Below are 18,163 nucleotides of genomic sequence, written 5' to 3' on the forward strand. Positions count from 1 at the left end.
ACAATGCCGAGACTATATTAGCAGCTCTAAATGCAGTCTAGCCATCCTATTACTGCATTACCCAAGAGAACCTTTACTTTTCGTTCACAGACTGAACACTGACACCACAGGGGCTTTTTCATTACAGCTGCTCATTTGATGACTTTAAGGGCTATAAGAAAGATTCTATATTTGTAGTGTTATGTTCATTGTAGACCTTGGGCATTCTCAGTGGACTGACCAATAATTCTGGAAATGTACACTATTTTTTATAATAGTTAAGACTGTAATTCTTAATCTGAATTTGAATTTTTTGTTAAAAATCAAATTTTTCTCAAGTCTAAGTGAGTCTTTGCTCTTAGAAATAGGTAGCAGAAACAAATTTCAGCCTCGCAATGTAGCTGCTGGAGCTCTACTGTTCATTAAAAAGAAACGTCCTCGTCACTTAATACTTTGTTGAAGGTTACCTCAAAAAAAAGTTTTTAAAAGAGGACCACATAAATCAGGACACAAAATGAATAGAAATTACTTTTCCAAAATAGTAAAACTATAGATGTGTATCTTTAAGATACTTTTATTTCAAGCATTATGCAGCCACATAATGCTTTTGAAATTGCAACGCTCCTCTGAATCTCCTATCTTGATGGTCCACTGAGCTGTCAACATCTCAACTCCACCAACACAGGAGAGGGAAACTCGGCTGCAGTGGCTGGAGCCCGGTGTCCCCCCCGCTCCCTGTCCTCCTGAAGAAACAAGCTGCTGTTGACTACTGCCACCCAATGCCTCTGTGAGCCCCACTGAGCGCTCTTATGAACAGGCTAAGAAAGAATATTTCAATTACTTTTGCTGCAAAATACAAATGAAACTTCCAGACGTGAAAAAAAACTAGACAACTACTAACAGGGCTTTCTACAGGAATTCACACCTCTCTCTCTTAAGAGGAAGAGAGCTGCTCTCTCTTAGGAGGAAGCAAATTAAATAAAAACAGAGGCCTCTAAAGATTTTCTGGTTTAGATGCTTCAGCCTGTTCCTGAATAACCAAAGTAGCATTCTCCACCAGGCTATACTTCCATGCCAAAACTCTGGAACAGGATTTTTGTCATTTGTTTCCTCTTAGATGAGGACTGAGGCTGAAAACTTGTATCTTCAATATCACGGGTACTAAGCAACTTTGGAGGAGGGGAAAAAAAAATCCCTTTTCTTTTAAATAGGCAACTTCTTTTTAAATATGGATGCATTAATCTAACTTTAGCTGTCCAGGTTTTCACATTTCTGATCTCAAATACAGAAAGTAGAGCATTAATCTAGTCTCTTGACTTCAAGGTTATCATTCATTGAGGTCAATGACTCCATCTCTGAAAAGCAGAACTTCCACTTTCAATATGATAACTGTTGCCCTTCAGTAAGCAACTGTGTTCAACTCGTTCCAGACTGCTTTCTCACAACTGCTGACAAAAAACTAACAGCCAGAAAGACAGCACGAACAACTCCTGCAAAGGGAGTTATCTATGTAAAAACAGTGGTTAACCCTAAAAGCATTCTTATTCATGCGAAGTGCTCATTAGCTATCTATATTTAAAACTTCCACTACTAATGAGCAACCCTGTCTCTTATGTTACTTTCTTGGTATCTTCTGTTTATGTTAAACTTCTGTTTATCTGCCCAGCCAAGACCTGAATATGCAACAAAAACTGCCTGTAACGATACAGTCAAATATGTGAACAAGTTACTGATGGACAGAATCAGTCTAATTGGAATAAAAATCAGAACCAGCCCATGCCATGCTTCAGCATGGAATTAGCACACAGGCCAAACGTTTGCCCCTCTACAACCCAGTTCTGGTTTTATGCCAACAGCATACCTCTCACAAAAGACACTCCAGGCATGCAATCACTTAAGTGGAAGCATAGATAGTACAGTCGTCATTTCCACAAGAAGATACAGGTAAGTGATAAAAAGGTGATGCTCCAGTAAGTTTCTGGAATTCCCTAGTAAAACCTAAAGTAGCTCTCAACAAACTAGTTCAAAGGCATATCAGCAGATCTGGTATAACGTAACACAGATGAACTTCCAAATACAGAGCAGCAATATTGAACACAGTTTTTTCTGACTACAGAATAACAGTGGGGGGTTTTTTGCTTTGGTTTGTTTTTTTACTACTGACACATATAAAAACATTCTTCAAAATAGCTACAGGCTCAATGAAATCAGTAGCTAAAATATTAGGAATATGAGATGAGAGGAACATGGCCCAATTTTAAATTTTCATTTTTCACTCTTACATAAAACTAAAACCTGAACACTTGCAAGACTATAAACTCAACCCAATCCAAGACCTTCCCAGAAGTCTTTACTCTGCATTTGTTATATTTTAATAAGCAATGCAGCTGGGATGGGGGGGAGGAAGGCAAGTATTTATGCAAGTATTTACTGTTCCATTGTTCTTGCACTATTCTTATTGAGTAGTATTGGAATGGCTTTTTTTTCTTTTCCAAACATGAACAATATTTTTTTGAAGTTAAGAGCAATATGATCCCTTCCAATGTTTTATCAAACTTCAATATACCATTTTCACATTTTATATCACTTGCTTGGTTCTCAACATCTCTGGTGCATTCAACATACTTTCATGATGAGAAGATTTTGATGTAACTATTATTTTGATCTGTTTTCTACATTCAAATCTACTCATAAAAATGTGAATATGTTAAAAAAATAAAGTTAATACATGATAAATTCTACCACACAATTAAAGAGAAAATAACTACTCTACACTTCTTTTTAATGATTTTACATGATCAAACCTCTGGATCAGTTTATACAGGCATAAGAATTGGACAAAAATACTATAACATTTACATATTATTTTAAGACACAACTGATAGCAGTTACCCTGTTTCCATGCTGCCCTTAGAATGCAGAAATGTCCCAAGCAACATTGTTCAATGGTCTTGTGGGAGATCTAAATCAGGAAGAGATATCTGTTGTGTTTTAATATAAAGTGCATCATCATCAAAAAGCAGTTCAGAACACGCAGGCTCTTTTTCCTTCCCTTCTGCTTTCAAGAACAATACCCCAACGATAACTGTTACCAGTTAATCTGCTCTGAGAGGATCAGCATGTGGTGTTAAGGAATGGATCCTTCTGGAACTTGTACTTTTGGTTTAGTAGATCTATACCGGTCCCTTATACTCTCAACTGAGATATGAGTCCTCTTCTTACAAAGGTTAAGAAAAGACAAGAAGCTTTAAGCTCTTCAAAAGCTTAAAGATCAGACAACTAATTATTTTTCGTTACATATTCCTAGGCTGCAGCTGACTAGAGAAATCAAAGCCAATACCAGAAAGTTCTTTGTTATAAAACCAATCCATTTTTATAAGGCAGCCTCCACAAAGAGAAGGAAAAAAACCTAAGAACCAAACCACAGTTACACTCTGCTTAACAGGTGCAGGACAAGATGTAGCAATCACTTCGAAAACATGAACTTTGAAACACAAGATGAATCCTTGCTTGCAAGTACACAGCACAATCCCACATGTGATGGTACTACACCATAAAAAGTGAACACTTGCTGGTATGATTATCAGCATAACTACAACCGTAACGGTAGTAACAGCATTGGCACTTATGGTTCCTTCCTTTCACAAAATGTCCTGGAGAGACTGACTTTCAAAGTACAAAGAAGTAAAAAAGAAAAATTCACATTCTGAAAATATTTTTTTATTACAAACCACATTCTAAGGCATGAACTTGTTATCACAACATGCATTTGTAATGCACAAGCATGTCTGAAATATACATTTAGCTTTTCCTATAATGCGCTGAACCCCCAGCTTTGCTTTTGCAGCGTTTCACAGAAAAGCAGTCTAGATCCTATAAAATCTACAAGTTAACAAGATTGACAAAAAGCAATTATTGAAAATCTTTCAGTCCTTGAAACAGTATCTTAAAGTGCCCTTCTCTATATGTGTCCTACATATCATAGATGCTAAGAACGGGGCAAAAAGAGAAGTCAGACATGCTGCAAATATGTTTTCCTGGTTAGTCAAATTGGAAAATAAGATTCAGTATCACCATTTTTTCATATTTTCACTTTTTTTTTCTAAGCAGTGGACCTTAATACATTTCTCTCTTTTCAGGGTAAGAGGTGATCTAAAATTCAAGTATTCCAAGATATAAAAAGTGAAAAAAATCCTCTTCCTCAAGAGGATTGTTTTCCCCCAGTTATGCTGTGGATAATTTTAGGGTTTTAGAGTAGGTCAGTTTCCAGTGAAATGAAGTGATGCCCATTATAACAAAGAATTTATTTACCCTATAGAAGCTTTCATCCTTTAGCCAAAGGTAGCTCAGACATTACCATGCATCTCTGATCAGCCACCCAGACCAGTCACCCTCAGAAGCCAAGCCTTGTTGAAAATGCAAAAGAACCATCCTCAACCACAAAACCTTTCAGTGCCTGGCCTGAGCTCTCACCAGCTACTTTGAACTTGAGAAAGATATCAGCAGAGTCATCATATGACTGTCACTGTTAGTGCATTACAAAATAATTACAGTACATTTTTTCATTTTAAGGCATGCAAATCATGTTTATTCTCAGAACCTCAGCATACTAATATTGGCTCTCCTAATAAACAGAAAACTGCAAATAAATCTTACTTGTCTAATTTCCAACTTATATGACACGTCAGAAGCCTGAAAGTGTTTGTCAAGGTACCACTGTTTATCACTCTGTATTTATCATGGGACTTACAAATAAAGAATTTGGGCTTTAGAAGATAGAATTACTACTTAAAATTCAAAATCTTGTATACATTTCTATTCTTCAAGCTCATAATTCTACAAGCTCACCATCATCAGAAAACCTGACCAAAACTGAAAGGGCTTAAGTTTTAAGTTTTAAATCAGATTAATGTATTACAACATGAAACTTAATTCTGTCAGTGTAAGATACCTAAGGTACTATTTCATAATATTCTCTCTCCTTTCAGTTGTGGGATGAATACTTTTAAAGCTTTCAAACCATTTTCTCAATATTTAAGTTGGGTTATATTTTAATCTGCACTGCAACAAGCAAATGACCTACAATGTTACCAATTGCAATGACTGCCTACTAGACAGAGCTCCACAAATTTGATGGGACATTGAAAGATTCAATTTTGAGACTTCAAATGCTATTCCTCTGGATTTATATATTTAAAACAAATGAAATATCCCTTCAGAATATTTTTTCTTACTCCTCTTCCTTGCCCCACCTAATTTTAGAATTCTTTAGACCCAGTTTTACTTGAGCTATCAACATACAACTTACAAACATTCAACTGAAATGAACGAATGTTTAGTTTTCACAGAATGAAATATCCACTTACAGCATCTTGGCCTTAATCCAACATAGTCCATGTAAATATACCCCTCTAAAGCTGTTTATGCATGAACAGCTGATGCAACTGAAAACTGTCAATCAGGAGATGATCTGCATGCATTTGTAAATCTATCTAGCTTTTTTCCCAGCCCCAAGGATTCATGGGTTTTAAAGCCGAACAAGCAAATGAAAGATCTGTCTTATGTGTACTTCACTGTTACAGGCCTCAAAATGTAAGTCACAGAACTGTTCATTGCTTAAATAAGGGCATTTGGGTATAAAGAACTACACCAATTTTCCTGTACAACCTAAATTTTATTCTACTTCTGCTGATCATGATTTTCGATGTCAAAATATTAACCATATTTCCAGCAAAACAGTATCACTAAAAATAAGCTATTTAATCTGCAAATATACTTGGCACTTACAGTATTTTGATTAGCAAAAAATGGAAGAATTTCCTAAACCATCAATTTTAAGAATGGCTAGTGACTTTCAAAGATGTTCAAAGATCCTATCCTCAGTTCTCGAGAAATCTCAGTAACTTGACATAAACATGTGATAAGGCATAACGAACTCTTGGCTATTAATTTTTTACGCTCTTTTTCAGATGGATCCATAACATTTCTTTAAAAGAAAGTTAATGAATGATTGAAATAGTCTGTCACTAAACAGGTGACATACATCTGTTGGCAAGTGGGGAGCATTAGAAGGGGGAAATAACAAACAAGACAAGACTAAAAGCAGTACATTTAGTTAGCATCTTTAAAAGCAACCCCCTTTTTTTGCATAGAACTTCTGAAACAATATTTCCATTCAGGGAAACCATTTTCTTCCTTGACAGTTGCAAGAGAGTTTGAAAGGGCAAAGAAAGACTTCAAAATTCCACAGGTTCTTAAATATTCTACTAAGGTTGGAACAACATAATTTTGGGGGTACAGAGAATGGAATAGAAACAAAAAGTAGATCAAGAACAAAGATTTTCCATTCTAAAAGCCCTTGAAAATAAGATCACCTGTATGCATCGTCTTCTTTCAAGTCTCATATCATCCTGCGGGGGTGTGGGGGACAGGGGGAGTCCAGCAGGAAACAACACTGCAAAATGAAGAAAAAAGAAGTAAGTGTAAATACAAATTAATAAGATAGCTAAAAAACTGTAAACCTCCATTCCACTAGATCCACATGGCGCTTAGTTCAACTCTAGCTCTCAAGTATAACCACAGAGCTAAACCAAGGAAGTTCCAACAGACAATGTAGGTTTCCAACAGTAAAAGTAGAGACAGACATTACAAAGACTGTCTTCCACTGACATCTATTGTTAGAAAAAAAAATTATCTAAATGTCAAAATTTCAGAGATTAACTTAAATTTCAACTGGTCATTGAATAGTTCTGAAAATTAAGGTCATCCAAAAAAAGCTCTTCTCAAACCTGCAAAAGTGAAATTACTGATAGTCACCCATCTTTGCAAAGCCCTTAGATATGTGGATTTTTACAGGACCTCAGAACAATATTTATAAAACACAACTTAACTTCTGTGCAATTTTACCAAATCAACAAACTATAGAACTGTAAGTGCACATAAATCCATAAATGTACAAGTCCATTTTTTCCTCATATCTCACATGAAATTGAGTTAGGTTCACCTTACACCAAATTGAAATATGCTCAGAAAAATAAAATTATAACTTTCTACAAGACAAAGAAATATAAAGACATGAGTTTCTAGGAAGAAATCTCTAACAGAAGTTAAAAAGAATGGTGGGATTACCAAAAAAAAAAACCAAAAAACAACACCCACACACACACAAGAACAAACCCTCACCCAAAACACAACACCCCACAACTAACCAACCCCTGGTCGAAGTATTTTTCAAGTATTTGCTTTTCACTTGTTCTCCAACAAAATATCATTAGTACTCTACAACCTATGAAAATATCAAAACCACTTACAAATTACTGAGAATTTTAGAGAACCTCTGCAAATTACCTAACAGCTCAAATTGTAGAGTCTAGATTATTACTGTTTAAACACCTCCTGATACATGTAACTCCAAAAAAAGGTGTCTAGCCTAAAATGCACTTAGATACTGCAATTTGAGCAGAAAATGTTGCAGTTCACTCCATTTCTTCATCAACAATGACTCTTTAAGCACTGCATATAGCCTAAGCCCAGACAGCTTTTCTGCCACCACACTGGCTTCTTCCTTGTGCCATGGAAATGTGACAGGCACACACAGACAGACACAGACACACACACACACAAAGGGGTGGCGGGAAGACAAGGAAGAATTACTTACGTGATACATGTAGGAGTATGTATTGCAGCGGTTCTATTGCTATTTTATGAGCAGGTGAATTCTTGCTGTCATGCCTCCAGAAGATGGAGGGGGCAAACAAAAACTGGCCATCCCACATCATGAATCAACAGCCTTAGATTTTCACTACTTAAGTTCCAGAGGGACCTAGAATGTCACTGCCATATCCACAGTAGCCATGAACTTGGCAAGGCTGATGAGTACTGCCTAAGGCTACACAAGATCCTACAAAGTAGGCACTCTCACGCCTAAATCGCTTCAGTTTGGATAAAAGATTCAGTCTGGTATGTATTCTAGGTGTATACATCGCACAGACAGACACTGTATCTTGCACTGAGCTTAGTCCCACTAAATTCAGCAGAAGCAGTCACTTGTGTTCAAGAACAAGAAAAAAAGGAAGGAAGAATAAACTCTTCTCTACACTAAATAGTCCCTGCATTTAAACAAACAAAAAACAGAAGTCCTGGAGCATCGGATATGTCCAGCCTACATGGGTATCTTAAGGCTACTGACCTACAGTCCCATTTTTGAAAGCTCTCTCTGGCCAAGATACTACAATTTTTAAAAAAAAAAAAAAAAAAAAAGTACCTATGGACACTAAGATTATAGAAAGCCTTTTTCAGTAGTAGCTGTAGTAGCTGCAAGGACTGAAGGCATCACTCTTTTGTCTTTACCACCTTGTACCTCAAATACAGCAAGGATCAAGGCCGGTTTCAATACTAAGCCAGATTAGTTCAAACTATCAACAAACACAGTTTGAGCAAAGCTAGCTGATATTCAGCCAAAATAGATTGTAGAGCATTCATACATTGTCTTCTGCCAGTTCTCCAATGGGAATGGTAAGCTCCAAAAGCAGCACATTAGTGCATCTCCGGCGCTTTACAACAGCCTAATGTTGTATCAAACTGACCGCAATGCTAGCAACGTACAGCACTGTCATGGGCAACAGACTACCAACTCTATTCCAAACCATGAGAAGAGGTAATCAGTTGATAAGGACATACTATCCAATAAACACAGAGACTACCAAGTTACAGCTACAAAACTTGAAATCACACAGCTGATTTTGTAAAAGCAGTAAAGCAACTTCATACATATGGGAACCTATGCTTTTTGCTGATTGGAAAGTAATTTAGAATATTTTAAGATCACTTATAATACTAATTCTGAAAAAGTATTTATCTTGCAAAGAATTCACAAAGGTGTAAGAAAGGAGAAAACAAACTGGAAAGGTAACACACATAGACCTGAATTATTTTAGAATTTAGAAGATGACCTTAAAGCTACCGGCAATAAGGAAGAGTTGCTGATGTAACTATAAAGTCATTAACAGTTTATTAACAGGGAATCAATACATCCACCCGCTTCATAGCTAAGCAGCAAAACATATCTATCACAAACCAATGTGTTTCTTCAGTCTCCTTACAACTCTCCAACTAGGGTGGAATTAAGATCCTGAGTAGAAAGGCAGATGTCTATTGTAGCACCATATTCTAACAAGGGCTCCACAACATACAAAGTAATTTTAAAACATTAGCAGAGGACAAAGACAATGAGTTACTGTGATGGTAACAGTATCACAGACACACAACATAAAAAGGCAACATTTTAAACTTGGTTGGTTTTTTTTTTTTTTAAATAGATACAACCAAATCGCATATAATAGCTGCAGGGCAACACATTAAACTCAGTAACTGAGTGTCTTCTGTTGTGCCTGTGCATTGCCAAGTTCTTAAAACCAAAAGGCCTTTTACATAGCCTGCACATGGGCTTGCTGGTTTAGATAATAAATTGATGATAAGAGGAGGCAAGAACAAATCCCACTCATCACAGTCTGTGAGATCATGACTAGGAGAATCCCCTTCGTAATAACATTTACTGGGCTTCAAGAACCCAGTTTCATCTACTTACTGGCATAGAACAGAAGTGAATTTGAAATAAAGGAGTAGAGGGAGGAGGAGACGACAAGAAAGGTGTTGAAAAGCAAATTATTGAAAGTGGTATAGCAAACAAAAGAATAAAAGCTTAAGTCTTTCATTTAAACAAAGAGAGCAGTTCTTAGAAATCAACTGTCTACAAAGCTACCATGCTAAAACTTTACTTCATGCTTTTATTTCCTATTTTAATTACTGTTGCTTTCTACTCTTCATCTTTCCTACCCACACAATGCTCCTCTGATCTCCTCAAAATACAGATAATGGGATTACCTATCCAAAGCCACTCCACATTCATGAATAATTTCAAGTGTAGAGTTCAGCTTTACTACAAAATGTTTAGTTAAATAAGCCAAAGATGCTGAGCACATTTTATCCCAGGTTATACTCCACTGTATTATAAAGATGGTGACTGTGAAAAACATAAAGCTTTCACGTATCTCTGACTTTTCCTTGCACCATAAGCCTAATTCACCTGTTAGCCTCTTTGAGGACCAGTGTTTTATTCCACTGTATTCCTTAAGAGCATCCACTCCTTCCTTCAAAACACTCAGTACCCAACTTATGTCAATAGGTTCACTGTAAATCAAAGTTGGTTTCAGAGCAATCATATTTGTAAAAACCAAAAAGTTAAAGTGCAAAAACCATTACTAACATCTCTCTGAAGAAGTTTCATCATCCTCCCCCATTTCTCTTCTTTGTGTTTGCCTGGATATCAATCAGATCATGAGTTTTTGCAAATGGGGACAATTTTATTATATATGAGCACAGTAGGAAGCCAGTTCAGCTGAATCTAGATGCAACAGAGCAGGAAGACTGATTTTTTAAACTATATTATTTCAGAAACTTAAGAATGTTTGTAAGTCTCATAATACGTTGCATATTTAGTTTATATAATAGATATTCATTTAAAGCATCTGGAGTTAAAAGATTCTATCCAATTCTATCCAACACAAGTTTGCGAAGTGTTAAAGGCAACTATCATAAACACCTTTAAAGAAAAGTCACATTTTCACTACAATTTTGCTTTAATTTTTAGCATATATGAGGAATTCTTTCCATGACAGTTTTCAGAATATCAACAATAGCACACCCAGGAGCTTGAATTAAAAGAAAAGGCTGCTGGGGAGGGTTTTACTTTTTACGTTTTACTAATTAAAACACTTTGCATATAGATCTATTTTCCTTATTCAGTATCACTATATTATAAGATTCAATATAGCACCTTTAGTAAAAAATTGAAAGATTTTGCAAACTAATCACAACAAAGTTCTGGAAGTTTTTCCTCTGTGACAAGGTTATTTTGTAATTTCTAAAGTCATACTCATGAAGTACCAGAAAAATCTCTGCATATCTCATGACTACACACACTGTTGTCAGAGATGAACATAATTCAGGTCACTGACCTTTGGTAAATGCAGGCAGGCCTGTTGCTAGCAACATAAAATATAAATACTTACTCAGAAGCAAAAATATTTATTTATTTACTAGGAAAATTATCCTGAAATATAAACCATTAAATTGAGATTATTAACATACTGGAATATAATGGATCTAGACATATATAAATCTATAGAATAGCAATTTCTTAAGCTCTTGTTATTCTGCATCTCAACAGCCTACTCTTGCAACTATGCACGACCAGCCAATGGTGTTGCTTGACATAAGACATACAGGGCAAAAGATTCACCAAATACATCAGATTTGGTGTATTATTTAAAATACTGCATAATAAAATGTGAAGTACAACCAATACTACTGGAATTTAAAACACATAAATAATCTCATGGGGTGCTAGGGATTGTCAGCTTCCAGGACTGGTTCCCAGAGAGACACAATTGAAGAATTCCAAAATCATTGTTCTTACAGCACCTAGCACATACAGCATCTTTTGTTACTAGATAAAATCCTGTGTGTTTAGATGTACAAATTAACATACATCTGAAAACCACACACACACACACACACGTATTTACTGCTTCTGTTCTACTTAGGACCAACAGATTTGATGTTATATATAAGAAATAATTCATGAGAATGAAAAGAAAAAAAAATCAGACTATTTCTTATACCCAATGTACAAAGTAGAACTCAGTACAACATCTCAGGTCCACCCACGAAATCACATACATAGAATTAAAAGCAGATACGGTTTCAGCATGAAAACCCAATATATCCCTCCACTGTCATGGACACCTGCATGTTTCTATACCTGATATCCAATATACTGAGTACTAAGCAAAATACAAGTAATTCGTGACCAGCATCACATTTAGCATGTTCCCAAAGAAGTCCGAGATCCCTGTCTCCAGGTTTAAGTGCTTCGGTATTATGGAAAACCCATTAGCTGAATGTTTTCACTGAAATAGTCAGCAACTACATTAAGACTATCTTTAGGTTTTAAAATTCATAATTCAGTAAGAAAAAATAATACACCTCTCTTCAGTTTAGTTTGCGTATTCAACAGAACTATGAGCACAGTCACCTTTGTATGTCAGTTTACCCCATGCTTAAAAAAAGGAATGGTAAAATTTTGGGAAGAGGGCATTTTTTTTACATGACTGGTTTTCAAGTTAGGGCGAAAAGACAACAACTATCAAAACTGAGTTTATACTAGACTTCACCAATACACCATTCATCCTAAGGGCTTGTATTATACTTTGTACTCCCAATGACTTTTAAATGCACACTGCTAAACTAGAAGACTATGCTAGTTTCTACATCAATATTTGTGAGATGCTTATGAAACAATTGCATCTAAAACAAAACACACTATCATGTTTCTTCTATACTGTAAAATTATTTTCAGTGTTCCAAAAAGCACTACTTCCTCTAAAAAGAATATACTGTGAATGACTAGCTTCACTCTTATGCTAAATTTACAACATGTGATGCAAGAACCCATCCTTTAAGCGTGAAAGCATATACAAGCAGCTTTACTGAAATCACAAAGTTTCTCATGCAAATTCAAACCTGGCAAAGGCAGAACCACAGTTGCAGTTGAGCAAGAATTTCTTTTCAGCAGCAGTAGCACTTAAGCAGCCTGTATCCTTTCCACCACTACCTGCTTGGCTGAGACAGTGCTACTATTACAGGGTCACACTCAGCAAATTGCACTGGGGAACTGACCCAGGTGGAAAAACAGGGAGCAGAACAGAAAAAAAGACCGCTACTTTTTATCCCGTATCGGTTCTCTAATCTGGTCCACTTCAGATGCACAGCAGCCTGGCAGCAGGAACAAACAGCTGGGACAAAAAGGGGCTTCTTGGGCCAGTATTGGTGTCAGAACACTAAACACTGAAGTGCACCTAATTTTATCATAGAAGGACCTACAATGGCGTCACACCAGTATTAACTCAGTAAGACTTCAGAGTGTCATCTCAATCTCTGAAATGTCTGATTTATAACATAAAATTTTTTAAACCTACACTTTTTATGAAAAGAAACGCATACCTTCTAAAAAATGTACTGCTTTCCTTGTATATGAAGGAACTGACCATTGTAAAACTTATCTTTGACCCTTACAGCCAGATAACTTGGGATTTGTTTTTTAAATATTTATTTGCTCATGTGAACCCCAGAATAAAGCCTATAGTTTTAGGAAGAATTAAACTGACACAATGGGAGGGGGGGGGGGGGAAGAGGAAAAAAACCCCACCACACACTAATATAAAAGTTCAAATACTTCAGATTTTTTAGATAATTTGCATATGCTTCTTTTCTTACTCATTGACTAAAAATACTGATTTTAGAAGCACAAACTTAAAATATTTTTCAGTATAGTGACCATATTAGGAATGACAAATTAGAGGGGGGAGTGGTTATTTTTTTCCACCCACTTAATAGTGTCAAGGAAAACAGGTGTGGTTACATTTTAACTGTTTTGGAACAGCAAAGTCATGCTACTGTATTTACATTCCCCTCCCTCATCGAAAAGAAGCAAAGAGATGCTACAGCAGGATTTGCCCATCTCCTGCAATATCAGCTAAAACATTCACAACTGCTGGATAGCACTGAACTCTTATAACCAAGCCCTTCCTTCTATACCGTTTAATGGCCTCACTAAGCATAAATGTGGTTCCTACAGAGTCCCATTTACATCATCCTTGAAAATAATTCCACCTAAGCATGAAGACAACAGAATTCCAGGAAAGGGAAGGATATTTATGAAATCCAGATATTTTTTTAATTATTTCTATGTCGTCTTACAAAAAGAGATGTATGTAACAATCTAATTCTTTTTCATGTTAACACATGCACCCTACCTATGACTTCCTTAAAAGGTGACATCTGATAAGCAACTACTTATTTATTTTTTTTTTAAGAAATAGGGCCATTTCAGTTAATACATTAAACATGAACTAAACAGTAGCATGCAAATAAAGTCATATTTCAAAGTAGAATATCCATGAGGGCTGTAAACTAGTTTATCCAGAATAATGTGCTCTCACAGTTGTGAAATGCTTTTCAGAGCTGAGATTTTTCTATAGATGTCCTCAAAAAGATTGATCATTTCATTTACAGAAAACTGTTTCTGTTCCTTGTGGTTGGGAAAAGAACTTTAAAAATGCAAAGCAAAACATATGCCACTATATATTTGCATTCATCAGTTTAGAACTTTAGACCTAAGAAGTCTCAAGAGAGTATAACCTTCCTACTTCTCCCTCATTTTTTTCAGCCATAAAGCAAGCAAGCAAACAAAGAATTAAAGGAACGCCTAAAATTTCCACAGAATGTGGCCAAACATCGCTCAATTTACAGGTCTTTACTACAATCTTGATACTACTACAGCTTACTGTTCTTCCAATTTAGTGGTCACTAACTACAACTTCCATTCTTTGTTGTACCCTTTATTTACAAAACAGACTTTCTACTTCTCAGAGACCTGGCAATAGAGGGTACTCAGATGCAGCTACTTCAACTTTTTAATCCTAGACTAGAGTTGGGACAGCACTACAGGGAGAGCACTACGAGCGCTCTCCAGACAAGCAATGCATACTGGAACGCTTTTACCTCTCAAAAACTGTAACAGCTCAGACCCACATTATACATACATATAGATAAACACACACATGCATGCTACACATATATGCGAGGTAAGAGCGGTTGCTCTTCCCTGCAAACACAGACTATTTTAACTGCAATGCCTTTATACTGGTGAAAACATGAAATCTTATTTTTCAACAGGTGAAGACAACCATTTCTGTCCAAAAGTTTGCAAAACTAGCTATTTAAAAAGAAGAAAAAAAAAAAAAAAGGGAAAGAAAGAGGAATTCCAAGAAATGGAAAAACATAAAATGGGCATCTGAATGGTAACAGTATTTTCACAGCTACCAGAGTTTAAAAAAAAAATATTATGACGCATTCAAGAGACTTCAGCTTTCTAAGTGACCAATCCTTATCAAATTCAGGTGCTACTGGGTTTTGACATCATGACTGTTTCCTTAAGTGTTTCCTTTTTCTTTTCCCCTTTTAATTCTGCCCTGAAGCATGACAAATTCCATATCATGCTGCAATGTACGTGTAACAGGAACCAGAAATTAATAAACTCATAGGTTATCATCATGTTTCTGTAAACATTACTGTAACAGAATTGATCAAAAACAGAGAGAATGTAAAATCTTACTCAGACCACAACAAACTCGGTTACAAAAATACTTCATATACAGATTTCTGGGAAACAATCTGTAGAGCTGCTATCATACGTCTAAATGAAATAAGACTACTTCTCCATTTCAACTTCGGCAGAAAATAGTTCCGATGCTACTTTCAAAGACAATCTAAAGTTACATATTTCAAGTACATTTATAACAACCTAGATGTTCATTGCCCTGATACAGTAGTACCTTTAATCTTGAAGGTTTCCAAAATATTTTAATACATGGAGATATGCACACCTATAGTCTTCCAAATTAAAAACAAAACAACCAACCATACACAACTGTAAACTGCTGGCTAGCTCTGTAAACAGATGGTGCTTATTTATAAGACTTGTAAGTGGCTTGTTTCAGCCATACTTTGGTTTGTGTGTCTTTTTAACCTTTTCAAACACACCATGAACTAACTGCTGTTTAATTGATTCCCATATGACAGCTCCCATTGACAACTGCAATGCCACAATCTACCTTTCCCTTTCATTACTCAGGAGATTCAGACCAGATGGGCGTACACATAGCTAGGTACTCTCTGGTCATATGCTAACCATATGCCTGGGTCTTAAACCAGACTTCACCACATAAATCCCCATACATTCTGCCAAAGCAGGTGTACTTGTGACATGAAAAGTGATAATGCAGAAGTACTGCTGATATCCTTTCCACTTTAACATGATAAACCAGACTTAACTGCCCCAGCTTCAGTGTAGGCTGAAAAACTGAAGCTTGTCTACTTCCACCTTGTATCCAAAGAAACGAAATGAAAATATTTAGTTCTCAAACTTCAGAATTTTCCTTAATGCATCTATCAGACTTCACCCACTTAGATGGGTTTTTCTGGGGACACTTGTTCAGAGATGTTTCTGAGCCACTGCATCTAAAAGGAGCAGAAAAAGGAAGACATTTCTTCAGTTACAAATACATACTTTTATCATCCTAGAAATCCTGCAGAACTCAATGTAAATCTTCTCTAAACAAAAAAAAAAAAAATCTCTAGCCCTTAAAAAAATCAATCGACAAGCTAGCCAAATCATAAGTCTTTCCAACAAGACTTCAGCCACAACATCATTCTGATGGGAAACTCACCACTCACTAGGAAAAAATACTAAAATTACTCTATCTAGAGTGCAATCATTTAAGAAGTCTGCAATGGAGGACGGCCTCAGCTCTAAGCTTTCGCCTTTTTTTGATCCTCTCGGGGAAATAGACAAGACACAGTCTGTCCTATCATTAGGTGATGATTTTTATGCAGGACAAGTTCAGAGGCTTCACATTTATATTAAAATAGTCAAACTCAGTACTTCAGAAATAGGGTATACGCTGCCTCTCCAGAAAGGCAAGGGGAAGAGACTGATTTAGCATGTTGACAGCAACAACCAAAGCAGTTTTGGCTCACAAATGGCTATTCCTAAAAGTAACTCTAAACACACTCTTCCAAGTGGAGGGATATCCTTTTTCTGTATTTGCACAACTCAAAGTCCCAGCGCATTATTTCTCTTTTTCTACATATCCCAAGCATAATACTAAAATAGAACATGGCATAGCCATGCAAGTGTAGTAAATGGGGACATAACCACAACTTAAGTTTGCTTACAGAACTCAGATTTGCCTTTTAATTAGATCTATCAATGTTAACAGGCACTTGAAGGGAATTTTAGGACTACTTCTAGGATTTTAGGATACTGACAAAGTAACCGGGACCCTCAGCTCACCGACAGGAAAGAGAAGTTAAAACTTGTTTAAAGAAAAAGAGGAGGAACCCCTTATTTCCAAAACTACGTATACCACAACTGCTCTTCCAGCTCTTTTTAACTTGGAAACCAAAAACCAAGCTCCAGCTTTCGCCAGACATGTCAGTACAGAAATACCATGTTTAAAAATCTTGTTCAACATGCTTTCAAATAGCAGTTCATGTGAAGTTCAATAGCTTTGAAAATTGACAGTGGTCAAGTTCAGGCTCCATGACAACCAGATGCATTCAAAATTGATGGTGAATAAACTGAGTTATTTCATTAAAATAAGAATTCCCAGGCTGCAGTTCCCCAAAAGCCAAAGCTGATTTAGATTTGGCTGCTGTGTTCCCGCCCACACCCTTTCTTGCCCTTAACCACTCAGTGCAGGCCCATCTCTTGCACCACATCTGGCACCTGCCCCAGTCTCGCTCAGTCAGTTCTGCAATTTAGCATGATGTCAAATATTCACCTTTTTTGATCAGTTTTCTGCTGACTCTGCACAGCTCCAGAGCTCGAGTCTGACTTTCAGCTTAAAAATCTACAGAGTATGTAAGGACCTAATTGTTCTTTTTAGCCTGTGCATACAGCTAACACATTTATATTCTGCATAATACTACTCAATCACAGAGAACTTTATTTGCATTTTTGTGAAGTCTTTGATATTTTGGATCTTTGAAACTGTCAGTTCCTAGGTCAGGGCCAGGAGTCCAAATACTTACTGATACTGGAAGTGAGGCAGCCATGCTCTAGGACTGTGCTGGGGTAATAAACAGGGCATTCTGCTTGTAGGAGGAAGAACCTCATTGCATTCGGCGTTGTGTCACACAATAAAATAGTGATCCTCACCTAAAAAGCTCACTATCCAAACAGAATACATTTGTCCACAGAAAGACAAAAGTAGAGAGCTCACAAACTTTAGCTATCTATAATAAGGTTTCCTGTACAGGCTAAGAATACAGTACCAGAGAAGTAAAGAGCAACCTAGCTAAAGTATTTCCAATAGTTCTTGCCAAACTGCCACAGAGCACCTTGAAGGCCACAGCTAACATCTGGTTTGATATCGATAGTAATAGACCCCACCTCTACTTCAAGAACACAAGTGAAATATTTACAGGCTTTTCTATATATAGTTTGTGTCTGTCATAATAGTCTACATAAATAAATGTGAAGAAATAAATTTAACCAGGC

General features: G+C 36.4%; 1 protein-coding gene across 2 annotated transcripts in view; it reads right to left on the reverse strand.

Moving 5' to 3' along the window:
* The window catches only part of DYRK1A (dual specificity tyrosine phosphorylation regulated kinase 1A), a 90,726-nt gene that overhangs the window by 55,647 nt on the left and 16,916 nt on the right, over positions 1 to 18,163 (reverse strand). For both annotated transcript variants that reach the window (XM_082304731.1, XM_082304732.1), the window contains exon 2: positions 6,354 to 6,433. In XM_082304731.1, coding sequence (XP_082160857.1) covers positions 6,354 to 6,363 — 10 coding nt within the window. In that variant the 5' untranslated portion in view covers positions 6,364 to 6,433. The remainder of the gene's footprint in view (positions 1 to 6,353; positions 6,434 to 18,163) is intronic.

This window comes from Platalea leucorodia, assembly GCF_965183815.1.
Source record: "Platalea leucorodia genome assembly, chromosome: 2".
NCBI lineage: Eukaryota > Metazoa > Chordata > Aves > Pelecaniformes > Threskiornithidae > Platalea > Platalea leucorodia.